This window comes from Heterocephalus glaber, unplaced genomic scaffold (assembly GCF_053883595.1).
Source record: "Heterocephalus glaber isolate CG9 unplaced genomic scaffold, H.glaber_assembly_v1.0 deba00001444, whole genome shotgun sequence".
Classification (NCBI taxonomy): Eukaryota; Metazoa; Chordata; class Mammalia; order Rodentia; family Bathyergidae; genus Heterocephalus; species Heterocephalus glaber.
Genome location: NW_028258297.1, coordinates 28,952,375 through 28,975,821, shown reverse-complemented (window position 1 = coordinate 28,975,821; position 23,447 = coordinate 28,952,375). Strand labels below are relative to the sequence as shown.

General features: G+C 50.0%; 1 protein-coding gene across 3 annotated transcripts in view; it reads right to left on the bottom strand.

Moving 5' to 3' along the window:
- Positions 1–18,919, bottom strand: part of Lpcat3 (lysophosphatidylcholine acyltransferase 3) — a 31,405-nt gene extending 12,486 nt beyond the window's left edge. The window contains exon 1 of one of the 3 annotated variants that reach the window (XM_087213532.1): positions 18,692–18,919. In XM_087213532.1, the coding sequence (XP_087069658.1) occupies positions 18,692–18,842 (151 nt within the window). In that variant the 5' untranslated portion in view covers positions 18,843–18,919. Of the gene's footprint in view, positions 1–10,605; positions 11,095–18,691 lie in introns of those variants that run through there. The other 2 variants (XM_004869481.4, XM_013067298.3) reach the window with 2 other exon arrangements.
- Between the last annotated feature and the right edge of the window lie 4,528 nt (positions 18,920–23,447).

Below are 23,447 nucleotides of genomic sequence, written 5' to 3'. Positions count from 1 at the left end.
CCTCCTGAGTACTCTGATCACAGGAGTGCACAAATATACCTGGCTTCTCTCACATTTTAAAACTGGTGCCTAAAATGTATAAACTTACTTGGGAGGCTGAGGCGGGAGGATCACTGAGTTCAAGGCCAGCTTGAGCTACATAGTGAGTCTGAGGCTAGCCTCAACTACATAGTGAGACCATGTCTCAAAAACACACACACACACACAAACAAAAATTACAACCTTAAACAATAGCAAATGATGCGTATTTTTCTGTCCTGAAGATGTGATTTAAAGTGCACGTGGTGAGTATCTGCCACATGGCCCAGTACATAAGAACTGCAAGAGGCCATTGTTTTGGAGTCAGTTCCCGCTGGGCCTCAACAGACCAGGCTAAAATACAACTGGAGTCACGAACATGAGGTTCCACGCCAGCAGCAGAAGTGAGCGGTTTACCTAGCCTTCCCGCGAGACAAACTTCCCCAACAGTCCAGCTGGAGTCGCAGTGTCTAACCTCACGGGAAGGAGCCCGGGCACCTGATGTGAGGAGGGGCTCCTTCCATGGTGTCCCTGTCCCCCTCCACTGCGCCTCCTGCACAGTGCCGAGGTGGGGACCATCGGTCTGGTTCCTGGAGCCCAAGCCCCCAGGTCTGTTGCAATTCTGTCCTTTGTCAGACAGTAGCAGCAAGTCCAGCTGGTGAGGGGCGTGGCTTGGGGAGGCGGTTCATCGAGCATGCTTGAGGCCTTGGGTTTGACGGCCAGTGCTGAAGGGAACAGAAAGGTCTATTTCTTTCTCTCTCCTTTTTTGGGGGGTTTCTTTGAGACAAGGTTTCACTATGTACTCCAGGCTGGCCTCAAATTCATAGTGATCCTCCTGCCTCTGCCTCTGAGTGCTGGAACCACATGCCCTGCGCCCTTCCCTCCTCTTTTTTTTGGGGGGGGGGGGAACAGGGCCTTGCTAGGTAGCCCAGGTTGGCTTTGAACTCATGGCAATCCTCCTGCCTCAGCCTCCCAAGTACTGCACCACCACATCTGGCCATCTTTTTCTTTCTTTCTTGAAGAAAAGTCTAATTTCATTTAATTCCAATGAACATGTCAATAACTCTCCCTCCTGGCATCTCCTTTCTAGTTTTTTTTTTCTCTGCAGTGTTGAGGTGGAACCCAGGGCCTTGTGTGTGACTGGCAAGCATTCTACCACTGAGCTGTATCTCCAGGCCTAAATTCCACTTTTCTTTTTCCCTGTACTGGGGAGGAACCCAGGGCTTTTGCATTGAGCTATATCCCCAGCCCTTCAAAAAATTTTTATTTTCAGATGTGGTCTCACTAAATCACTAATGCTAAAGTTGCACAGGCTGGGCTTAAACTCAAGATCTTGCCTCAGCCTCCCAGAGTGCTGTGGTTACAGGCATGTGCATCACGCCCAGCTTGAACACTTTTATTTTTATTTATTTATCTATCCCCTCCCCCCCTCCCAGGATCGAACTCAGGACCTTGCACTTGGGAGGCTGGCACTCTCCACTGAGCCAAATCCCTGGCGGGCTGAACTCTATTTTTAAAACGGGCAGGAGGCCAAAGGTTCCCAGATTGTCGCCAGATGAGATGCAGTGCTGCTCCCCTTGCTTTGGTTCTGTGGAGTCCCCTGGAGTCTGGATACCCAGGGGCCAAGCCCAGCCCCTGCGCTTCTGGGAAGGGTGATTGTAAGGGAGCTGGGAAGGGGAAGGGGAAGGGAGCGCCTGGGCAGACACAGGCCCAGCACAGCCATTTCAGAAACAGCACAGGAGGCTGGGAAATCTGGAGGTGGTTTCTCAGGGCTCCGTCTGCCCTGGAGCCCCCCTCTGCCTGCACCCAGGCACCTACACCAAAGGCAGGGGGAGGCCTCTCCTCTCAGGCTGAGCCACCCACAGGACTCAGATTGGCTGGCTGTGGCGGTGGGGACAGCTGATGCCCAGGAAAAAGATCAGTTCTCAGGAGACAGCTGCGCAGGCAGGGCCGACCAGGGGCTCAGTGTGGGGCTCACAGAAGCAGAAGCAAAAAGACTGAGATGAAACGGGAGAGGCTGTAAGGAAGGAAGACTGCAGGTGGGAAAGATGTTTGATAAAATCAAATGCCAAGGAGACTGAGGAAGAGGGCCGGGGATTTAGCTCAGTGGTTCTGCCGCCTGCCTCACAAGCGCAAGGTCCTGAGTTTGATCCCCGGTACCAAACAAAACAAAACAAAAGAGACTGAGGAAGAGCAAAGTGTCCCTGAACGTCCCAATATAGGCGCTGCGAGCCGGCCCAGCGCTACTCTGTGGACAAGGGGACCAGAGGGGCAGCCGCCCAGGAAGGGGTGGGGGACAGAGCGGCCAGGCCATGCGGATGTGAGGCCACGCCTTCACCCGTCTGGCTGGGAGTGGCCCCGACTGGAGGCCTCTGTCCATGTGTTCTACAGAACAGAAAAAGCCAGAGTATCTGAGAAAGGGCTCCTCCCTGAGACTGCAGCCAAAGGCAGACGAGGACTTCAACGGAAAGGACCACGGTCATGTTCCCAGCCCAGGGTCAGGGCCAAGGCTTGGAAGGTCAGCAGTGGGCACAGGCAGGCTGCACTGGGCTGGAGGAAGAGCCCACCACGAGGGCTTGAGCTAGAGCCAGCTCTCTCCTGGGAAAGGGGGGGGGGCGCACCTGTGATCCCAGCACTCGGGAGGCTGAGGCAGGAGGATCGACTGACACAAGTTGGAGGCCAGCCTGTGAGTTCAAGATCAGCCTGCACTCCAAAGCGAGACCATGTCTCAAAAAAGAAGAAGAAAAAAGAACTGGCTGAAGCTCATCTCAAAAACCTAAAGTTCTCTAGGCCGTGGCGTGGTTACTTGCTCTGGACGAGCCTGGATGTCCCCTCGCAGGGCCTCTGGGTGCAGACCCCCACGCCTCGTGTTCTGTTCTGGACACTGAACCCAGGGCCTCTGCTCCTATCTTGGCTCTGGGACAGGGTCCTGCCAACTCACTTGCTGAGGCTGGGCTTCAATCTACAGTCTTCCTGCCTCGGCCTCCAAGACTGCGGGGATGATAAGCGTGTGCAACCAGGCCCAGCTTAGCCGCCTGCTGTTCCAATCCAATGTCACAGACCCGGAAATAAGACTGACGGGCTGGGGGTCCAGAGCACTTGCCTAGCAATGCAAGGTCCTGGGTTCGTTCCCCAGCACATCAACAAATAAAAAGAATTTTAAAACACTGCTTTTAAATATGGCTGATTCGTGTTTTTCTTTTTCCTTTTTCAAAGACAGGGTCTTGCTATGTAGTTCATGGTGGCCTGGAACTCACGGGGATCCTCCTGCCTCTCCCAAGTGCTGGGATTATAGACGGAAGAGTTAGGCAGGAACATTAGAGGCGGTCAGATAGGGCCGGGCCCTCAAGAGGCAGGACAAAGGTGAAACATACTACAGCTGCACTGGAGGGAGGGAGACAGATCAACAGATTGGTTGGAAACCAGGCCTCAAGATAAAGACAAGATGACCTGACCAGCGTACTTCCCTAAAGAACAACACTGGGCCTAGTGAAGCCTAGACAGACATCGGCCACCTCGGTGGTGAGCAGACCTCTCTGGACCCGCCACTTCCTGGGAGAATCTTGTTCTTTCCGTCCACGCTTGTTCCGTGACTTGTCTCCCGATTGGACACCATTACCTAGGCGACTGCACTTGTACCCTCGGTAAAGTGGGGTCCTGGCTGCCCACTTGGGACCCCTCCTGCCCCTCAGAAGCTTCCCTATCAATGAAAGTCTTCTTACTCTTAACCTTGGCTGTTCCTAGAATTCACTGTTTGATTTCTAGAGAACAAGAGCTCAGCGTATCACACAGCTAACAGGCTGGGAGACATACTATTTCAAATTTCATCTCCGGTATTACTTCCTGTACCACTGGGATTACAGGTGTACACCCCCACCCAAAACTTTATTACTGCGGCTTTGAGGATTTCTCATTTTTTTTTTTTTCCTCTTTCACTGAAATGGAAATTCCTGTGCAGCAAAGGAAGCCAGACGGAGGGCAGAGGTCCACTTAATGACAGGCGACCGCCCAGGGCTTGTGCCCTCACTTCCTGGGCGGTGACCCACCTCGGAGCTTGTTCAGAATGGGCCCTTTCTGCTCACCAGAGTAAGCTGTGCTGCAGAAGGGCAGGGTGCCAACCCCGCTTCTGCACCCCGACATCTGCCTGTCACTGGCTGAGTCACATGCTCGAGTTGCTCATGAATAGATTCTTAGAACTGAAGAATCTTAGAAATCACTGACTCCACAGATAAGGAACTCAGGCCCCAGGGGAGAACTGACTCGCCCAGGGCTAACGGGAGCAGCCTCATTTGCATTCGAGAACTCTTGCCATGTGCCTGGCACGTGGTGACCTGGGAGTGGAACCCTAATAACTAGCTGTGTGACTGTCTAGTTTCTAGATAACCATCTATGTTCTCGTATTTTCAGACAGATGCACACCTATTTTAATGCTTGCTCATCTTCCTATCTAGAAACATTAAAAAATTTCCTTTTAAACTGGGGACAGTGGGGTATGCCTATAGTCTCAGCTACTTGAGAGGCTGAAGTGGGAGGCTGAGGCAGGAGGATGGCTCGAGCCCAGGAACATGAGGTAAGACACCTTTCCCCTCCCAACAAAATAAAATAAAACACTACACTTTAAAGCTAAATTCAGGTGCTCTATCCTGTACTTTCTCATCTGCTTCTTGGGAACTCAGCCCCTCCCTGTACTGTGGCAGGAGAGCAGCAGCTCATTTCTGAAAGTCCCATCCAGCTGGGTGTCTCAAGCACTGTGACAACTGTGACCGGGGTTCAGGGAAACTAGGACAAGTACCCAGAGTGTCTGGGGATGACTGAGAACAGAGGGGACATTTTATTTTTTTGTGGTGCTGGAAATTAGAACTGGGTGCTGAGCATGGTAGGCAAGGGCTCCACGCCCCCTAGAGGGGACATTTTTCCCGGGGGCCAGCGAGGAGCGCAGGATAATGAGGCTGGCTTTGGCGGACTGACACTCGCACAAAACGGCCTGTTTTGCTTATTCTCACCCTCATGAGCCCCTCTCCCTTTCTCCTTTCTAGTATCCTGTCATCTTTTAGAGGGAACATTTTATTCATTTTTTTTTATCAATCTTTAACTTTTTCTTTGGTGGTAGTGGGGACTGATCCCAGGGCCTTTACATAAGCTGCATTCCCAGTCATTTTCATTATTATTATTATTATTAATACTATTGCTATTATTATTGTTATTAATTTTGAGACAGGGTCTTTCGAAAATGCTAAATTGCCCAGGCTAGGCTTGAACTTTTGATCCTCCTGCCTTGGCCTCCCACATTACAGACATGCACCACCAAGCCTGGCTTAGAGGGAACATGCTAAGGATGAAATAGTGGACGGCTGTTACTTGTGAAAAATAAAGAGAAGGCATCCTTATGAATGGTCACAAATATTTTTCAGTCACTCAACGCAACCAAACAACCCTGCTCTGCCCCCAAGCTCTACCCCAGGTCTCCTCCCAGGTCTCTCCAGCCAAGTACAAAGCTCTGAATGAGGCTTCTCTCGTCTTGTGCAGGGATGATGCTAACCCGTGTTGCTAACCGGTGTGGCTCACAGGTGGAGATGACACCCAGGAATCAGGCTCGAAGGTCAGGAGCTCAGACTCATCGGAGGGCGTCGCCACCACCCGCTCTGCTGAACATCCGGGTCACAGTGATTGTTTTCAAGCCCACTACAGCTTGTTGGAATGGTCACAGTTACTTTGTTTTTTTTTTTTCCCTAAAAAATATTCTATGCAAATTTATAGACCAAGGAATGAGTGTCAACCCAGGACCTCTGCAGCTGAGCCACACCCTGGCCCCCCAGGAAAGCTTACTGCAGAAGAGCAGGGCCAAGAGAGGCTCACAATGACTCAGATGCTCGAGACCCTATCTGTCTTGGCCAGAAAAGACACAATGGACACCCCACTGCCGGCGCTCGGGGCATTTCCTCACACCCTAAACTGCGGTAAAAGAGGACCAAGTGGTTGAGTCAGATATCTGGGTTCCGGACTCAGCTGATCCGGCTTAGGAATTCAGCCTGAAGCCTGGGCAAATTACCTCCATTCTCTGAACCTCTGCCTCTATCTGCAGGACAGGGGAATCATCTTGCAGGGCTGTCAGGCAGACTGAGACGGAAAATACACAGGAAAGCATCATACACACAGAGGTGCCCTGTCTGAAGTTTGCAGCCCCAGCTTTCAGCTACCTGTGGTCAAGAGCTGCACACCAGTATTGAATGGCAAGTTGGAGAAACAAACAATTCCTAAGTTTTAAATGTACACCATTCTGAATAAAGTGAGGAAAGTGCATTTGGGCCCGGCTCAGGACAGACATAAGTCATCCCTTTATCTAGAGTGTCCGAGCACCCATTAGTCACTCAGATAGCTACTCCGTTATCAGATGGCCTGTGGCAGTAGATGGAACAGTCAGTACTTTAGTGCCTGTGTTCAATTTTACTTAATTATGGACCCAAGCTGGGCACGGTGGCACACACTTATAATTCCAATATTCTGGGAGGCTGAGGCAGGAGGATCACAAGTTCAAACTCAGCCTGAGCAACCTAGTGACTTAGCAAGACCCTGTATCAAAATACAAAGTACAAAAGGACTGGGGACATGGCTCAGTGGGAAGGTCCTGGGGGCAGGGGTGGAGGGGAGACTTCAAAGTGCAGGAGGTGCAATGCTCACAGCTGGCTGGAGGAAAGACAGGCTGCAAACAGGAAGTGCGTCCTTCAGGTAAAATGGTCATGGAACAGTAAGGTATTTTGGGAGTGTCCACATTTTAACTGTTATTAACCTTTTCCTCCTGTATGTGTAGGAAAACCCACACACGTATGGCTTGGTATGAGCTGTGGTTTGGAGTGTCCCTGGGGGCATTGGAAAGTAGCCCCGTGGATAAGGGGGACCACTACACTTCCTTTAAAAATATTTACAAATGACTCATTTTATAGACATATCTAAACTTCTCAAGATCTACTCATGTTTTCACTTCCTTTAAGGCATGAACTCTCGGGGGAAACATCTGAGTCGCCGGTGCGGGAGGCTGGGCCAGTGGCCGCCTCACACCCCAGACACTCCTGCCTGCTTCTCCTCCATCTAGGCCCTGTGGGTAGGGGCTGTCCACACGGTCAGAGCTTTTGGTAAAACTTGCGGAACATATTTCTGTATTACTTCTTCCAGTGCTGCGGATTGAACCTAGGGCCCTGCCTGAGCTACCTCAGCCCTCTTTTTCCTAAAGAAGGTCCCCAAGACTGTATAAGCTTCAGGCCCCACAGATAGAGGACTATTTTGAAAAATAATCGATCACCACCACCACACTAGGCCTCGGCCTGAAGATTCTGCTCCCCTGGAACTCCTGGGTGCAGGGCCTCCCCGGGTCTTCAGGACACAGGCTCAGTTCCCATACCAGATCCACAGGGCCTGGCTGGGAGGAGGCAGGGGGGCGTGTGGCCACAGTGCTAGTAGGGCAGGATCTTGGTCACCTGGCTGAATCAGGCCGGGAGAGCCAGCTGGGATGTGGGCACAAGGGCCTGGACTCAGAAGCCACTGTGAAGAGAAGAGGCAAAGAAGCGAGTCTGGACTTGGATCCCCGCCCCCGGGCTTGCTGTGCTCAGGGGTCTGAGGCACACTCCTGGGGCAAGCACCTCTCTTCCTCATGAACCTCTGCACATGCAGTGGCGGAAAGTTACGGTCATCAGGGGCAAGAGACAGACTTCGGCAAGCACAGGAAGAGCTGGGATCCGGGGGCAGGGAAGGAGGGCATGGGCTGTCCGTGCTGAGCGGAGCTGAGGTAACCTGCATCTGTTAAGCTGAAGCTATGTTTTTTGTTTTGTTGTTTTTTCTTGATTTTTTGGCCAGAACTGGGAATTGAACTCAGGGCCTCTGCACTGAGCTACATCCCCGGCCCTTTTCTGATTTTTTATTTTGAGACAGGGTTGCACTAAGTCACCCAGTCTCAGCTGGACTTATGACCTTCTTGCCTCAGCCTCTGGAGTGCTGGCACTCTGTGCTGTGTACCACCACCCCTGGCAACGAACAATGACTTCTGAAAGAGTCAGCTGTAGCCAGGGGTGGTGGCACACACCTATAATCTCAACTATTTGGGAGGCTGTGGCAGGAGGATCACAAGTTCACTGCCACCCTGAACTACACATCTCAAAAAACAACAACAAAACAAAAACCAAACACCCCCGAATCCCTGAACCTTGGTGTTGACTACATGAATCTGCTATAAGGCCCTCTACCTCTCCTCTGGCTGCCAGGAGTTCTCCTTCCCACGTCATAAATTAAACTTCCCCAGCACTGCTTCAAATATACTACCTCCTTCCCCAAATACTCTAGTGCTCTTCCCACTGCAGTGCCCAGAAGAGCAGTCCTTAAGGCCAGAAAATTGATTGGCTTTTTTTAAAGTTTTGAGACAAGGTCTTGCTAACCACCGAGTTGTCCAGGGTGGGCTCGAACTTGTGGTCTTTCTGCCTCAGCCTCCTAACTAATGTACAAGTTTTACATTTTGATCAAGTCCAGCTTTCTCTGCCCATTCCAGTCAGACATGATCTGCTTTCTATACCAGTATCTCAGAATTACTTGATTTGGAGAGAATTTCTGAAAATATAAGAAAATGTATTTCAGAAATGAACGAAATCTATAACTGTATCATTTTGATATCAAACAAGAGGGTGAGGGCTACCGGTATGGTTCAGCGGTGGAGCACATGCTCAGCACCTGCAAGGCCCTGTGTTCTACCCCAGCAAAACCCAAAGCAAACTGACAAGCCCTGAAGACTAGACCTGAAGAGACCCAAACCTTCCGGTGAGATGGCGACTGGGTGCTGGTGGGTGCAGTGGACTTGCGTGGTGAGGCTGAGAAGCACTGGCTCACGTCCCTTCTGGGGTGTGACAGTGCCTGAGCCACACTGAGCACAGCTGGGAAGCCAGTTGTCTCAGGGACACACACACAGGGCTGGGGTGCAGCTCAGTGTTAGAGAGCAGCCGAGTGTGGAGGCCTGGGTCAGCAAACAAGCAAGCAAACAAACATGCTCTCTAGGAGCTTCCACACCTTCTCTCATTTCCTATTCTCTCAGAGAGCTAATGACAAATGAGGAAATAAAAAGTGGACTCAGGCCTGGGATGTAGCTCAGTAGTGCCGCTGCCTGCCTCGAAAGTACAAGGTCCAGAGTTCGATCCCCGGTACCAAAAAAGAAAAAGTGGACTCAGGTCACCCTGTAGCTGAAGCTCAGTATGTGCAGTCAGGGCCTCCGTGTGTCTGAACTGTAATGTAACCAATCCTGGCCACTTTGGTCTGAGGTGCGCACTGTAGGAACCTTCAGGGGCACTGGTTCAGTTGGCCGTGCTTGCTGGCTCACAGTTTTCTATTTATGGACAGTAGTCGAGTGTGGTGTCCAAGTCCATCTGAGTTCAGAAGTGCTGTCATAGCACAAATGGGAAGCCTTTTGAGCTATGAGCCACTTATCACATCTACTCCAGTGCCACTTCTCACCACAGCGTATGAATACAGAGACCAAACTATCACACTCTGGATTCAGCACCCCAAGATCTGTATGCATGCACAGCACATAAATCCTGATTTTAACTGTGGATACAGCCTGCAAAATTACTACCTCACCACATGCACTTCTGTTTAGCAGACATGATCATGTACGGCTTTCTTACAGAGATGCCGAGCAACATGAACACTTTGTAGTAAAAAACATCTTTAATTGACAAAAGCTTTGTAGTCTTAATTTAAACTTAGCCTGTAGAGTGAGGCATTTAAATAGCCCATGAAGTCTTCATGTCAGCCCGAAACAGAAGCTGGGTCTGATAATATTGGCCTAATCTTTGACCCACTCTGACCCATGCTCCCTGGATTTATACATCAAGGATCCTTCACCCAGGCTGTCTGGAGCGTCATCCTGCTTACTGGTCTTCAAAGCTACTGCCTGCCAGGAGGAACTTATGCGTAAAAATCAGTGCCTTGCATGCCCAAAGGAAATTCTCACCCAGAAATTTTTTCTTTTTCCTAGTGTCTTACTTTCCTTATCCCCTTTTGAAAAAAGGAATAACGCATGTGACAGCCATTACACTGTACAAGTTTAGATAAGCACTGGAGGTGTTTAGTAAGCTCTTACTGTTGTACTAACGGAACTCCAAGGCGGTCCTGAGTCTCCTGGTGCTAAACCTCCACACACCCGCATGCCCACTCCTACCCTACAAACTGTGCTTGCGGAGTCCTTGAGATTGGAACTGCTTCCCCTGGCAGCTGCAACAGGGACACCTAATTTTTGTTAGAGCGCCAGGTCACAATTAACTGAATTAAGAAATGTAAGAAGTTCAATTAGATTTTTTAAAAAATGGCTCTGGGGATGGAACCCAGGGCCTCCACATGGAGCTACAACCCCAGTTCTTTTTAAAATTTTGAGATTAACTCTCCCTAAGCCACTAAGTTGCCCAGGCTGGGCTTGAATTGGGTGACTTCAGCCTCAGCCTCCCAGGGCTGGGATTTATAGGCGTGTACCACACCCAGGTAGGAGAATGCTATGTTGCTCAAGGCGGCTGATGCAAAAAGGAAAAGGAAACATGGAATTACCAGTTCACCCACCTTCCAAGCGTTCAGTATTTGACCCCATCTGAAGGCGAGGCAGAGGGTACATGCTGCGGTGATGGTGATGAAAGTTGTAACAGTGGTGACCATGATCCAACAATGTGACTGAATGACGAGACTTTAATAACAAGATGTCAACTAATGGGGACTACTAAGCCATAAAGAATCCGGGACAGTTTTATTCCTAAGATGATAGCACAATGACATTTCAAAAAGTGTTAAGACCTAACTGGAGCCAGGCATGGTGGTATATGCCTGTAATCTCAGCATTCCAAGAGGACAAGGCAGGAAGATTCTAAATTCAAGCCTCACCCAGGCAATTTGTTGAGATCCTGTTTTAAAATAAAAGAGAAGGGCTGGGGATGTAGCTCAGAGGCAATGCACCTGCCGGGCAAGCACAAGGTCCTGAGTTGATTCCCAGTAGAGGGAAAAAAAATAAATAAAAGGGAGAGGAATGTAGCTCAATGTGAAGGCCCTGGGTTCATTTCCCAGTACCAAAACAAACAAACAACAACAAAAACAACAAACCCAATCAGGACATCAAGTACTACAAAATAGATGCTGGAGAAACACACCAGTTTGCCACACCAGAGCGCTGGGTAGCAATACACCCGAGGGAGGGCGCCTTACAAGGCAGGTCTCAGGCCTGCCCTTGGTTCTGGGATCTGGGTGAGTTTCCACGCATGCCTCTTTTGGTCCTGGAGCAACCCAATGAGCCAGGGGCCTCAGACTTCTGGGCGCACTCTGCGTAGCCCTCTAGAAATACTGCAGGAAATTTGTTCGATGTCTGCATGATTTTAAAAATTCATATGAAATGTGCGTTCAGGTTTAAAAAACTGCTGCTTGTTAGGAATTCAACATCGTTCTGAAGATTACTTACCAGATAAATGGCTTGACTGTCAGCCTGCGCTCGGAGGCAGAAGGCTGTGCAGCGAGCCCGCAACTGCCCACTTCATTCACCACCTCACCGCTGGCAGACTTCTCTATGGCGCTTTCGGGCTGTTTGCTGTTCCTCAATTTCCCCATGCCCCGATCTCCACACTAGAGACACCAGGGTTCCACCTCTCCTGGACCAGAACCCTCCCGTCCCCCAACACCTGGCTGCAACACCATTCCTTGCCCCTGAAAACTGAAATCCCACTGCTGGCAGGGGCCGTCGAGGAGCCCTTTCAAACCAGTGGCCATGCAGATAATCTGCCAGGCCCTAGTTTACCCGTGCTTCTGAAAAAATCCAAAATATGTATTAATGTACGATCTCAGGATATAGAAACAGTTGGAAAGATACATTTAAAAGAAATTCCCAAAGAAGCTTCAGATGGTGATGAATTAGAATACTGAGACCTTTAGAATTGGAGGGGCCCTCAAAAGCCATCTAGGGGGCCGGGGATTTAGCCCAGTGGTTCCGTCACCTGCCTCGGAAGCGCAAGGACCCAAGTTCGATCCCTGGTACCAAAAAAAAAAGCCATCTAGGACGATCCCCCTCTTTTATAGCTGAAGTTTTGGGTCCTGCTTTATATCACGGTCAAAGTCCCATGTGATTTCAGTGCCACCTGAAGAAAGTTTTCTGAACTGAACAGTGGATTTTTCCTGAAAAGACAGTGGTGACACGGGTCTAAAGAGAACTAAGCTGCAGGCTCTCCTCTGACTTCTAAGGTGGCTGACATCAGTGATGCTAATTCTGAACCTTGGCCACAGCCAAGACCAGGAGTGCTGGCTCGGCAGGATGGCCATCTGCTCCGCTTGGCAGCCCTGGCTGTGGAGGCAGAGGCATCGCCTGGCTGATTACATTTTGGTTTAACCAGAAGAGTGAAGGGGCAGGCTGTCAAGGGCGTTTATCTCCACTCCACTCACTCACTCCTCCCAGCTGCAGCATGGCTCCAGAGCCTGGGAGAAGTGAGTGTGACTTCAGGCAAGGTACTTAACCTCTGTAACAGCCAATTTCCTTCTCTATAAGGGACATAATAAACACTGTAATCATCTTATTAGTAACTGGCATGTTTGGGCAGGGAAGTGCCTGTGGAGCATTTATTTAGAAAAATGATTAAGCAAATCCTTAATGAACAAGAATTGCAGCTACTACTATGATCAATAAGGTGTAGCAGAACCTAGTGTAGTAATGCACACCTATAATCCTATAGCACTCCAGAGGCTGAGGCAGGAGGATTGCCGTAAGTTCAAGGCCAGCCTGGGCTATATATTGAGTTGAGGGCAACCCTGAACTACATAGCCAGACCCTGTCTCAAAAAACAAACAAAACAAAAGGTAGCAACATTAACATAATCAAACATATATACATGAATTAGATTTTCTTCTCTGTATAAGCATTTCCACAGCATTTAGTTTCCTCCCTGATTCAGTTGCGACACCAATACTAACTTAACTCCTAAGATTGCACATTTTGTTTTAGACAAAGTCTTGCTATATGGTTCAAGCTGGCCTTCAAGTCACCACGTAGTCCAGGCTGAACTCAAAACTCCCTATGATGCTCCTGGCTTAGCCTCCTGAGTACTCGGATTACAGATGTGTACCAGCCCTGGCTCCCTAAAAGTGCATCTTGGCCCAACTTCTTTCCTGAGTTCAAAACTAGACTTCCCAACTCCCCACATACTTGGAAATGCCCTTGCAGCAGATCTCAAACCAGAGCATTTCCTGGCACTCACCAATACCCCATCCTCCTCTTGACCGCTGTGCATGGCGACCAAGGCAGGAGGGAATCACTTTTTTTCTTGGTTGGTGGTTTTTTTTTTTTTTTTACTACTTCTTTATGCCAAGTCCTTCATCTATAGATTCACTTATTCAACAAATATTTTTGATAAAAAAGTCTGAGTCTTTCTGTAACTGTTCAACTGGGTACAAAACTGACAAGATGTCTGCCCTCACCTGCAAATACATAATTCATTGTAGTTTTAACACAGCCTTGGAAGGACATATCAGTCAGTGTGAGAAGGGGGCACAACTGCAGTAAGAGCCCTGAAAGAAGGGTCAGGAAGGACCCCAGGGCAGGAGATTAGGGCAAGCAAACCGGCTGAGCAAGGGGGCCCGGCCTGTCAATTACCAAGTTCCAGGACGTAGGCGCCAAACAGCTCCCTAGACCTGCTAGTGGAGCCAGTCAGAGAGGTAGAGAGCTGGAGCAGGTTTCTGATAGAACGGCTGGAGCTGACGTCAGCTTGAGGAGCAAACGGGGCTACAAGCGAGGGGCTCCTGGCCTTCACGCTTACCCACACAGTGGGCCGTTTCCCTACTTCCAGCTGCCTGAGGTCCTTTCTTTTCTTACCTTTAATAAAGGTAAAAGCTCGCTGCTGTTTGTACTTGTTTTGACCGATCCTTTGTCCAACACAGAAGGAACCTAGAAAGCACCTCCAGAGGGAGGCTCCAGCACCCTGATGGTAAACCCAGGCGACAGCCCTGGAGGGAGGGAGGGACAGTGCGGGCAGAGCCCAGGGTAGCGGGCACTGGGGCCTCAGCATCGGCGGCTTCTGGGAGAGAAGAGAAGCAGCAGGCAGTCAGATGGCAGGTGGCTGTGGTGAGGAAGGGGAGGCACATCTGAGACACCCCTGGAGGCGTTCGTTCGTACTGGTGGGACTTGGGGACCAATGCAGGGAGAGGCAGGAAGGCCCCAGCTGAATCTGGGCTTTGTCCTGGGTGGCTGTGTAGGTGAAAGCGCTCACAGAATCTTCTCCCAGCTCATCCTGCGCTCCTAAAGCACCTCCCGAGGCCCTCCATCCTCCCAGCTTCCGACCCAGATCACGGATTCTTCTCCCTGGCCGCTGCCTTTCCTATGCTGACTTCACTCCTCCCCATTCACCAACTCTGGGGAGCTGGGCTGGGGTACAGCTCAGTGGCAGGGTGGTCTCCATTCTCAGTGCTGCAAACACCAACCAACCAAAACAACAGCAAGGTCTCCAACAAGGCTCTTCACGTGCTGAGAATTCCAACCCTGGCTTTCCGGGCAACACAACCTACAGTTCAGCCCGCTATACCACTTCCCTGCTAGAGGCTCCTGTGCCTCACTACTGCTCCTCCAAGTCTCCTCATCTGGGTCCACAGAAACCTGACCAACTCCCCAAGTCCAGTATTCACCAACTGTCCGGTCCTTGTCCTTGAGTCTCGCCATGGTCCAAGCCCTCTTGCAGTGTTTGGTTTCTGCCTTTCCTGGAGTCACTGGTCTACTTATCCCTCCAGCCGGCCCTGCTGCCTCCCAGTGTGGGGGCCCATTTCTCAGCCCGCGCCCTTTGCCCTAGCAGGGCCAAGAATCTGGCTTCATGCAGAGTAGGTGCATTTGAATGAACTGATTTGAAACAATTAATGTTATTATGTTAAGGAGCAGCCAGGCCCAGCTTGGTGACAGAGAAACATTTTCTAGCTGCATCTGCCCGCACCAGAGCTCACAGCAAAATGTATTGTCCGTACCCTTCTGTCAAACTTCTTGCCATCCCCAAAGGCACTCACAGACCCTCTTAGTAGATAACCCTGGCTGTTTGAAATACCCCAGTACAGAAGCCCGCGGAAGCTCACCTCCCTGAAGTGTTAAACAGCAAGGGGTCTGCGAAGGACACTCAGTACAGCCCATGCTCAGCACGTTCGAGAGCCTGGGTTCCATTCCAGCAACCTAACTCAGGATTTTTAAACTTCTGTTTGTAACTCAGCAATCAAAAGGTCATAGAGTACAGCTGGGCATGGTGGCGCATGCCTCTGATCCCAGCACTTAGGCTGAGGCAGGAGGATTGCTTCAAGTTTCAGGCCAGTCTGGGGTACACGGGGAGTTCAAGGCTAGCTTGGACTACACAGATGCTGTCTCAAAAAACAGAAACAAACCAACCAAAAGAACAGAGGCCATGAAATACATTTAATGGGTCATAAGTAATACTAAAAAATAGGGCAGGGGCAGGGTTTTACCTGAGTGGCGCCTTGCCTGCCTCACAAGTTCAAGGTCTTGAGTTCGATCCCGGTACCAAAAAAAAAAGGCAGGGCTGGGGATTTAGCTCAGCGGCACCGCACCTGCCTTGCAAGTGCAAGGTCCTGAGTTTGATCCCTGGTACTGGGGCAAAAAAAAAAAAAAGACAAATACTGTTTCCAGGGAGGTCTCAAATGTATACATCCACATCCACACATGTGTGCATATGCAGTGTCACTGTGGAAAGTGTGTTTCTTACCAAAGGTCCTGGTCAAAACGGGTCGAAAGCTTGCGCTTTAATGCTGTGCCCCAACCCCAGGATCAGCACAAAGAACTCAAGTAGACAAAGTAAAATGTTAAGAAAATACTGATGAGACTACCTGCCTGAAAGTTACTTACACTTTGCAATACGAATGAGAGGTGCTTTCAACCCAAACAGATCTCATCACTAGAGAGGAAGCAAGGCGTGATGGCACAGCCTGTCATCCCAGCCACAAGTTCAAGCCCAGCCCCAGCAATTTAGTTCCTTAGCAAGACCTTGTCTCACAACAAGTAAGGACCGGGGATGTGGATTAGTGTAAAGGCCCTGAGTTCAATCCCCAGGACTGAACAAAACAAAACAAAACAAAAGACAGTGAATCAGAAGTCACTGTGGACTTTTCCTCTGGGTTACTATGGATTTTGCTGAACACAGGATGTCTCCTCTCCGGTGCTAGGCATCATCCTGGGGCTCACATTGCTCCTGTGCTAATCTGTCGGAACAGCTAGCCGTCCACTCACTGGGCAGGGTTGGCTGGAAATTTTAAGATACTTTGTGTTAAGTACATAGGGTTCACTTATATTTATTTTGTTTTCTGCAAGTACCTGGTTTTATCAAAATAATTCCAATAAAATATTTTAGACAAAAACAAACAAAAAAGAAATCATTTTGGACTACAGGCCTTCAGGGCAGCTCTGGCAAGGGTTTCCTCCAGGGTCCCAGTTCCCCAAGAGCTGCCCTCAGGAACCGGGAACAATGTGGAAAGACTCCCGGTTTCCAGGTCCCGCTCTCAGCAGGGAAATGGATCCTTCCACGCACCTGTCACGCTTATCAATTCAAATCTGCATGTGCATATTTAACTCATGTCTAGAAATACAATCCCACATATCCACAGAAGAGACCCGTATCTAGGCTAGAGGTGCAGCTCAGTGGTATGGTGCTGGCCTAGCAGGTGTGAGGACCTGGCTTCAATCCCCCACACTGGGGAGGAAAAAAGGGGCTAAAGCTGATACGAGGCAACACAAGCCCCAAACTGATCTAAAGATAAGAACTACTAACTGGGCGAGGTGGCGCATGCCTGTAATCCTAGCATTCCAGAGGCTGAGGCAGGAGGATCCCTGAGACCAGCCAAACTACATAGTGAGACCCTCTCTCAAAAAAAGGCCCCCCAAAATAAATAAAAACAAGAAATACTGCGAGTTATGGAAGGCAACGGTATATCATATGTGAGACAGAAGAGGAAATATGGGAAAGGTAGAATGGCGATGGGCTCCCGGGTGTGTGCAGATGCATTAGAGTGAGTGGTTATTACCTTGAGGACTGGCAGTAATGTGGGAAGAAAGATAGAGAAAACACCTTCCCTGTCAGCTGTGTACCCCGGAGCACACAGGCAGTATCTGATTATATCGGCACACAAAAGACAAATGCCAAGTCCTAATTCAGCCCTAGCTCCATTTAACAGCTGGCCCCCGTGGTATGTTCTCAATTTATGATTGAGAGATCACCAGTGGGCTTCCTAATGAATGTGAACACTCTCCACTGCCGATCCCAACTCCAGCAAATAACCGGGTCAGAGCAAGGTTCAAAGGACAGGACTTCAAAGCTGCTGTGGCACAAGAACCCTACCTAGATGGGGTGCTCATAAATTTGGGTTATGCCAGGGTGGGACTTTTAGCACATTGCACAACTGAAGATCCCTTCACCTCTTACAAATTCTTCAAGGAGAGGAAAGGAGACCTTTATTTGGAAGGAGAGGAGATCATCTTGGTTTGATATGTAATAGGCAAATAACAATATTATCCAAGGCTGTTTAAATATGAATTAGCGCCTCCCCATATCTAGAGAGGCTCCAGACCCTTGGGACTATTACGTGTCAAAGTCTCTACTGACCACTGGATAAACTCCAGGCTTCCTTCTGGCTTTTAAAACCCTGCCACACCTGCCCAACCTTATCTCAGACTTTGTATGCTTGAGATCTCAGCTCACGCTCCATTCCTCTCTCCTTATCAGGACTTTAGTTCTTAATTCTTCCCAACTTCCCCTTCTAAAAGTTCTGCAACCTTCCTAAGAACTTCCAACCTCTCAAAAGACCTATGTATCACCTGTGATTTTAACCCTTGAATTCCTACAGTACTTACAGGTCCCATTCCATAGATAAGAAAGGCACAGATAAGTGGTTGTCTAGGTTCACACTACTTGTGAGCAGCAGCTAGGCTGGGTCTCATTCTTTTGCCTTTAAAGCCCATGTTAAAAACCATGAAGTACAGATGTGGTTTAAAAAAAAAAAGCCCATAAACCAGTTATAATACAGCTTGTTGTGACATAAATTCTGACACATCACATCCTTTGAACCACACGGGTAATAATCGCTTGGAAGAGCACGGACAGTTTTTAAAGGGGTTGGTAGTTGTTTCCCAAGCACAGTATTAAAATGACATTCCAGGGTCAATGACAGGGGTGGCCAAGGATTAAAAAAGGTAATATGGCACAAGGAGGAAATACTAAAGACGGGACAGAGAGAGATGAAAGTAACAGGAGCTGGCAGTGCACAAAACAGACACAGGGTACGGGATACGGGGCCAAGGGGGCCCGCAGGGCTGAGACCCCCAAGTTCGGGGGCCTGCGCGCGGTCACGGCGCTCGTGTGCCGGGCAGTTGGGAACATAGCCGGATACGAGGCCAGCCCGAGCGCAACTCGGAAGCGACAGGGGGACAGGTCATGGGGACACCGCGAGGAAGGGGACGACGGGCGAGGGCAGAGAGGTCGGGGGACACAGCGCCCCGGACCCAGGCGGGATTTCCGCGGGATATCCCGGGGGTCAAGCCCGCGCCTTGCACTCCCCGCTGGTGGCCCGGGAGGGGGAAGGTCCTCTCCCCACTCCCCTCATTCCCGGGGACACGGAGGGGAGGCCGAGGCAAGAGGGTCCTTACCCAGGAAGATGGAGATGATGAGGCGCAGTGCCTGCTCCGACGCACCCAGGGACGTCGCCAACTTGCCCAGGCTCAGCTCCTCCAGCCCCGGCCGCAGCCCCCAGGCCGGGCCCGCCGCCGCCCCCAAGACCCCGTCCGCCGCGGACGCCATCTTAACTGCGGGCGGCCCCCGGGGACCCCCGGCTCCCAGCGCCCCGACTGTGGGCACGACGCTGAGCTTCACCCCCAATTCCGGGCGCGGGCCCGCCCACGGCGTGCGCATTGGCCGCGGGCCCGCCCCGGCCGCCGGGCCCCGCCTTTGATTGGCCGGGAGGCGAGGGGGCGGGGCCTGGCGCTGCAAGGTAAGAGCGGGCGGGCCCGCGCGTGGAAGGCAGAGGTGACTCGAGCGGGCGGGCGGTGCTATGGGGGGGCGGGGCGCGCTCCCCGTCCTAACCGCCCGCGGGCGCGGCGCTGGGGGGCGAGAGTCCAGCGCGGCGCTGCCCTCCCATTGGCTGGGCGCGAGCAGGCGAGCGTTGGACGGGGGGGGGGGGTGTGGGGGGGGTGGCACCGCCCAGCGCGGGGTTACTCGCGGTCGCCGCGCGCTCGGGTCACTGGGGCAGTGAGCAGCAGCGGGCAGCGGTGGCCTCGCGCGCGCCCCCCAGCGGCGCCTTCGCGCACCGCCGACCCCTTCCGGCGCGGGGTCCCTGTGTCGCGGCGGGGCCGAGCGAGCGCCCGCCCTGAGCTGTGCCCCGTCCACCTGCGGTGAGCCGGGTCCAGCGGCCCTCGCCCGGAGGGATGGCAGGAACACACGCTTTTGGGGGTGTTCTGAGGGTTGAGCGGGGGCCTTCGCGCTGGGCCACATCCCCATTTTGTATTTTTTATTTTGAGAGAGGGTCTCGCCAGATTTTCCAGGCTGGCTCCAGCCTTTTCTCTTGTTGTTTTGGGTTTTTGTGACAGGGTCTCGCAATGTGGTTCAGGCTGGCCTTGAACTATGTAGCCCAGGCTGGCGTCAAACCCAGGGCGACCCTCCTGCCTCAGCCTCCGGAGTGCAGGGATTATAGGTGTGAGTCACCATGCCCAGCTGGTTGGCGCCAAGTTTTTGATCTTCCCGCCTCAGCCTCCCAGTGCTAAGGATGTGCCTATTTAACATTTGCCGTTTTAATGAACAACCAAACTGGCGGTGTCACCATTTTAGTTTATTTTAAAAATAATTTTATCCCGTTTCCTCAAGCCCGCTCCCCTCCCTATGTCACCATTTCAGTAATGCACATTCATGATAAAAGTTCAAACGGTAGAGAAACAGGAGGGCTGGGGTTTTAGCTCAGTGGTTCCGCTGCCTGCCTCGCAAGCTCAAGGACTTGAGTTCGATCCCTGGTACCAAAAAAAAAAACCAAACAAGGTAGAGAAACTGGAAACCAAAAGCAAGAGCCCTTTTCTTCCCGCTGCTTCCGGTTCCCACCTCCTACGGGGAACCTCATGTGGATGACCTGGGCTGTGCCGGGCGTGGGGTCCAACCGGGTCCAGGGTCCACAGCCGCGGGTTCAGGGACGCACAGAGAGCGCCGTGGGTGCGGGTGCGGCCTGGCCCGCGAGTCTGAGGTGTGAGACCAAAGTAACTCCATTTTGCTTGTGTGAGACCAGAATGACTCCATTTTGCCGAAAATGGAGTAGTCTCCTTTGTCCTCTCACATTAATGATTAAAATGTGCTTGATCTAGGACAAAAGACACAATCTATAACACAAGATTCCTAAGTTTATTACTCAGCCATCTGTTTACCCAGGAAATAAACATCCTGGGCCCACTATCTGTAGGGACAATCTGTTAATGTGCTGACTATCCACACAGGGTGGTCGTGACTATTAGTCAAGATGTCTGCTGACCATCAGTATGTGACAGTGGGCCACTAACCTTTGTCCCCCTTTTCCCTTGTAAAACCTATATGTAATCCCCCTCAACCCCGCCATGAGCCTAGCCAATCAAAAATCTACACTTCATGCATGCTAAGCGCCGACCAATCATTGTAATTGCTAGATGAAACCTTGCTGTAACTTCTATAAAAATCCCGCTAATTTGAAACTCGGGGCTCTCAATCTCGATCCGCTGTGTCGGTGACAATTGAGAGTCCCTGCTTAAGCTTGAATAAACGACCCTCATGTGCTTACATCGGAAACGGCCTCCTGGTGGTCTTTGGGACTTCACAATCTGGGCACTACAGAGGCAGACGAGGGCCCCACTTCGGTGCCACGGTGCGAAGCGTGGGTGTCACATGACTCCGCTTAATTCGACCGCCCAACGCGAGGCTGTGTCTTAGTGTGCAGTCCTCTCACTGACGCGGGCTGGAGAAACTGAGGAACTTGCTAAATTCTTTTGCCAGTATTTGAGACGGGGTCTCGCTGTGCAGCCCAGACTGGCCGTGACCTCGTGGCGATCCTGCCTCGGCCTCCCTAGTGCCGGGATTACAGCGGGCCCCCCCCGCCCCCCCCCCCCCCCCCCCCCGCCAAGTGGTCGAGAATTTTAAACCCATATCTGTCAAATTCCCTCCTGGTTTGTTTGTTGTTTTTTTTTTCAAACGTCATTATTACATAATCACGCTGTTTTTTGTTTAGTTTTATTTTGTTTTTTTGACAGAAGGTCTGTATGTATTTTGAGCTGTCTTGCACTCTTTTGCAGCTTAGGCTGGTCTTTTTTTGGCGGGACAAAATTTTTTAAAGTATGAAATATTCCACTTACCCAGAAAAGTAGAGAATAGCACCCCACCCCCTTCCCCCTTAGTAGCAAACATCACGTTTGTGGCTGGCGTTTCCCTCTTTCCCTGGAGAATCAGTGGGATTGCTACATGTCTGTACTCTGTGCTCCCCATTTCAGGACCCGTGGCTCTGTCCTAACTCCCAGACGGGCAGAGAGAGGAGCGAGGCAGATTTCAGACCTAGGGTTCACCTTGAGTCAGCCGACCACATGGCCGATGTTGGCTTTCTCTTCAAGTGTTTTGTTCCCCTTTTTCTCTTTTGGGGTGCTGGGGATTGAACCCAAGGTCTTGCACATACTTATGGCTGATATTTATTAATCCTGTGCCTATTTTTATACTTCACATGACTGTTATAAAAAAAACCAATGTGGGGCCGGGGATTTAGCTCAGTGGTTCTGCTGCCTGCCTTGCAAGCATAAGGACCCGAGTTCAATCTCCGGTACAAAAAAACCCACCAAAACACAAAAAACCAATGTGTATTACAATGAATTGATTATTTGCTTTTTTTTGTACTGAGGATTGAACCCAGGCTCTTGCACTTGCAAGGCAGGCAGCAGAACCACTGAGCTAAAGCCCCAGCCCATGGGTGTTCTCTTTTAAGCAACAGTGAGAGTTCTAGGACTATGACTTCCAAACTTAAAAAAACCCCAGTTATCTGGGATCTACTATAAAGAAAAACATAATGCTACCCAGTATACATACATGTTCACATACAACACAGCAATTCGTATACTATGTCTGCACATATATGTACTACACACTACCATCTATGTATGTGTTTTTGGATAATTTGTATTCTAATTTCATTTCATTAAGAAAATTAGCTGATACTGTGATAAAAACAGCATAGTACTGACAAAAAACAGACCTGAGAATCAGAACAGATTAGAAGATGCAGAAACAACTTCAGACACACTCAGCTACCTTATCTTTGACAAAGGAGCCAAACACCTTAACTAGAATAAAAATAGCCTCTTTAATAAATGGTGCTGGGAAAACTGGCTTTCCACATGCCAAAGATTGAAACTAGACCCATACCTATCACCATGCACTAAACTAAAATGGAAATGGGTCTAAGATGTAAGTATTAAAACAGAAACACTAAATCTGCTGGAAAGTAGAAAAGGTCGTTGGTGTAGGTAAAGAATTTATGAACAAACCTGATCACACAGGAAATATCATAAAGAATCAACAACTGAGATATCTCATTACAAAGCTTTTGCTCAGCAAGAGAAACCACTGACAGAGTGAAGAGACCCACAGTGTTGGAAAATTTTTTTTGCCAGCTGTTCCTCAGACAAAGGCCTACTATATAGAATATATGAAGAACTAAAAATACAAATCAGACCCCCCCACATTTACAGACTCAATCCAAAGATGGGCATCTGAAGTGATCAGACACTTTTCAGATGAAGAAGTAGAAATAACAAATAAATACATGAAAAAATGTTCAACATCACTGGTCATTTGAGAGATACAAATTAAAACAACACAGAGATTCCACCTCACTCCAGAAAGAATGCCTGCTATCAAGAAATCAACCAATAACAAATGCTGGCAGGGGTGTGGAGAGAGAGGAACCCTTCTCCACTGCTGGTGGGAGTGCAGACTGGTGCAACCACTGTGGAAATCAGTATGGAGATACCTCCAAGAACGAAAACTGGTGGTTCCATTTGACTCAGCTATTCTCCTTCTTGGTATCTTCCTGAAAGAATTAAAAGCATCATACCACAGCGATATATGCACACCCATGTTTATAGAGGCACAATTTGTAATAGCTAAATCTTGGGAACAGCTCAAATGCCCATTGACCAACAAATGGATAAAGAAGATGTGTGTTTTTTTTTTTAATGCAATGGAGTACTACTCTGCCGTAAAGAAGGATGAGCTTCAGACATTTATAGCTCAATGAATAGTCCTCGAGACCATATTCTTAAGTGAAATAAATAGGACACACATGTGTAAATACTGAATAGTTTTTCTGGTGTGAGAATCCAAAAGTGGAAATAAGGACTAAAATGTATAATAGGT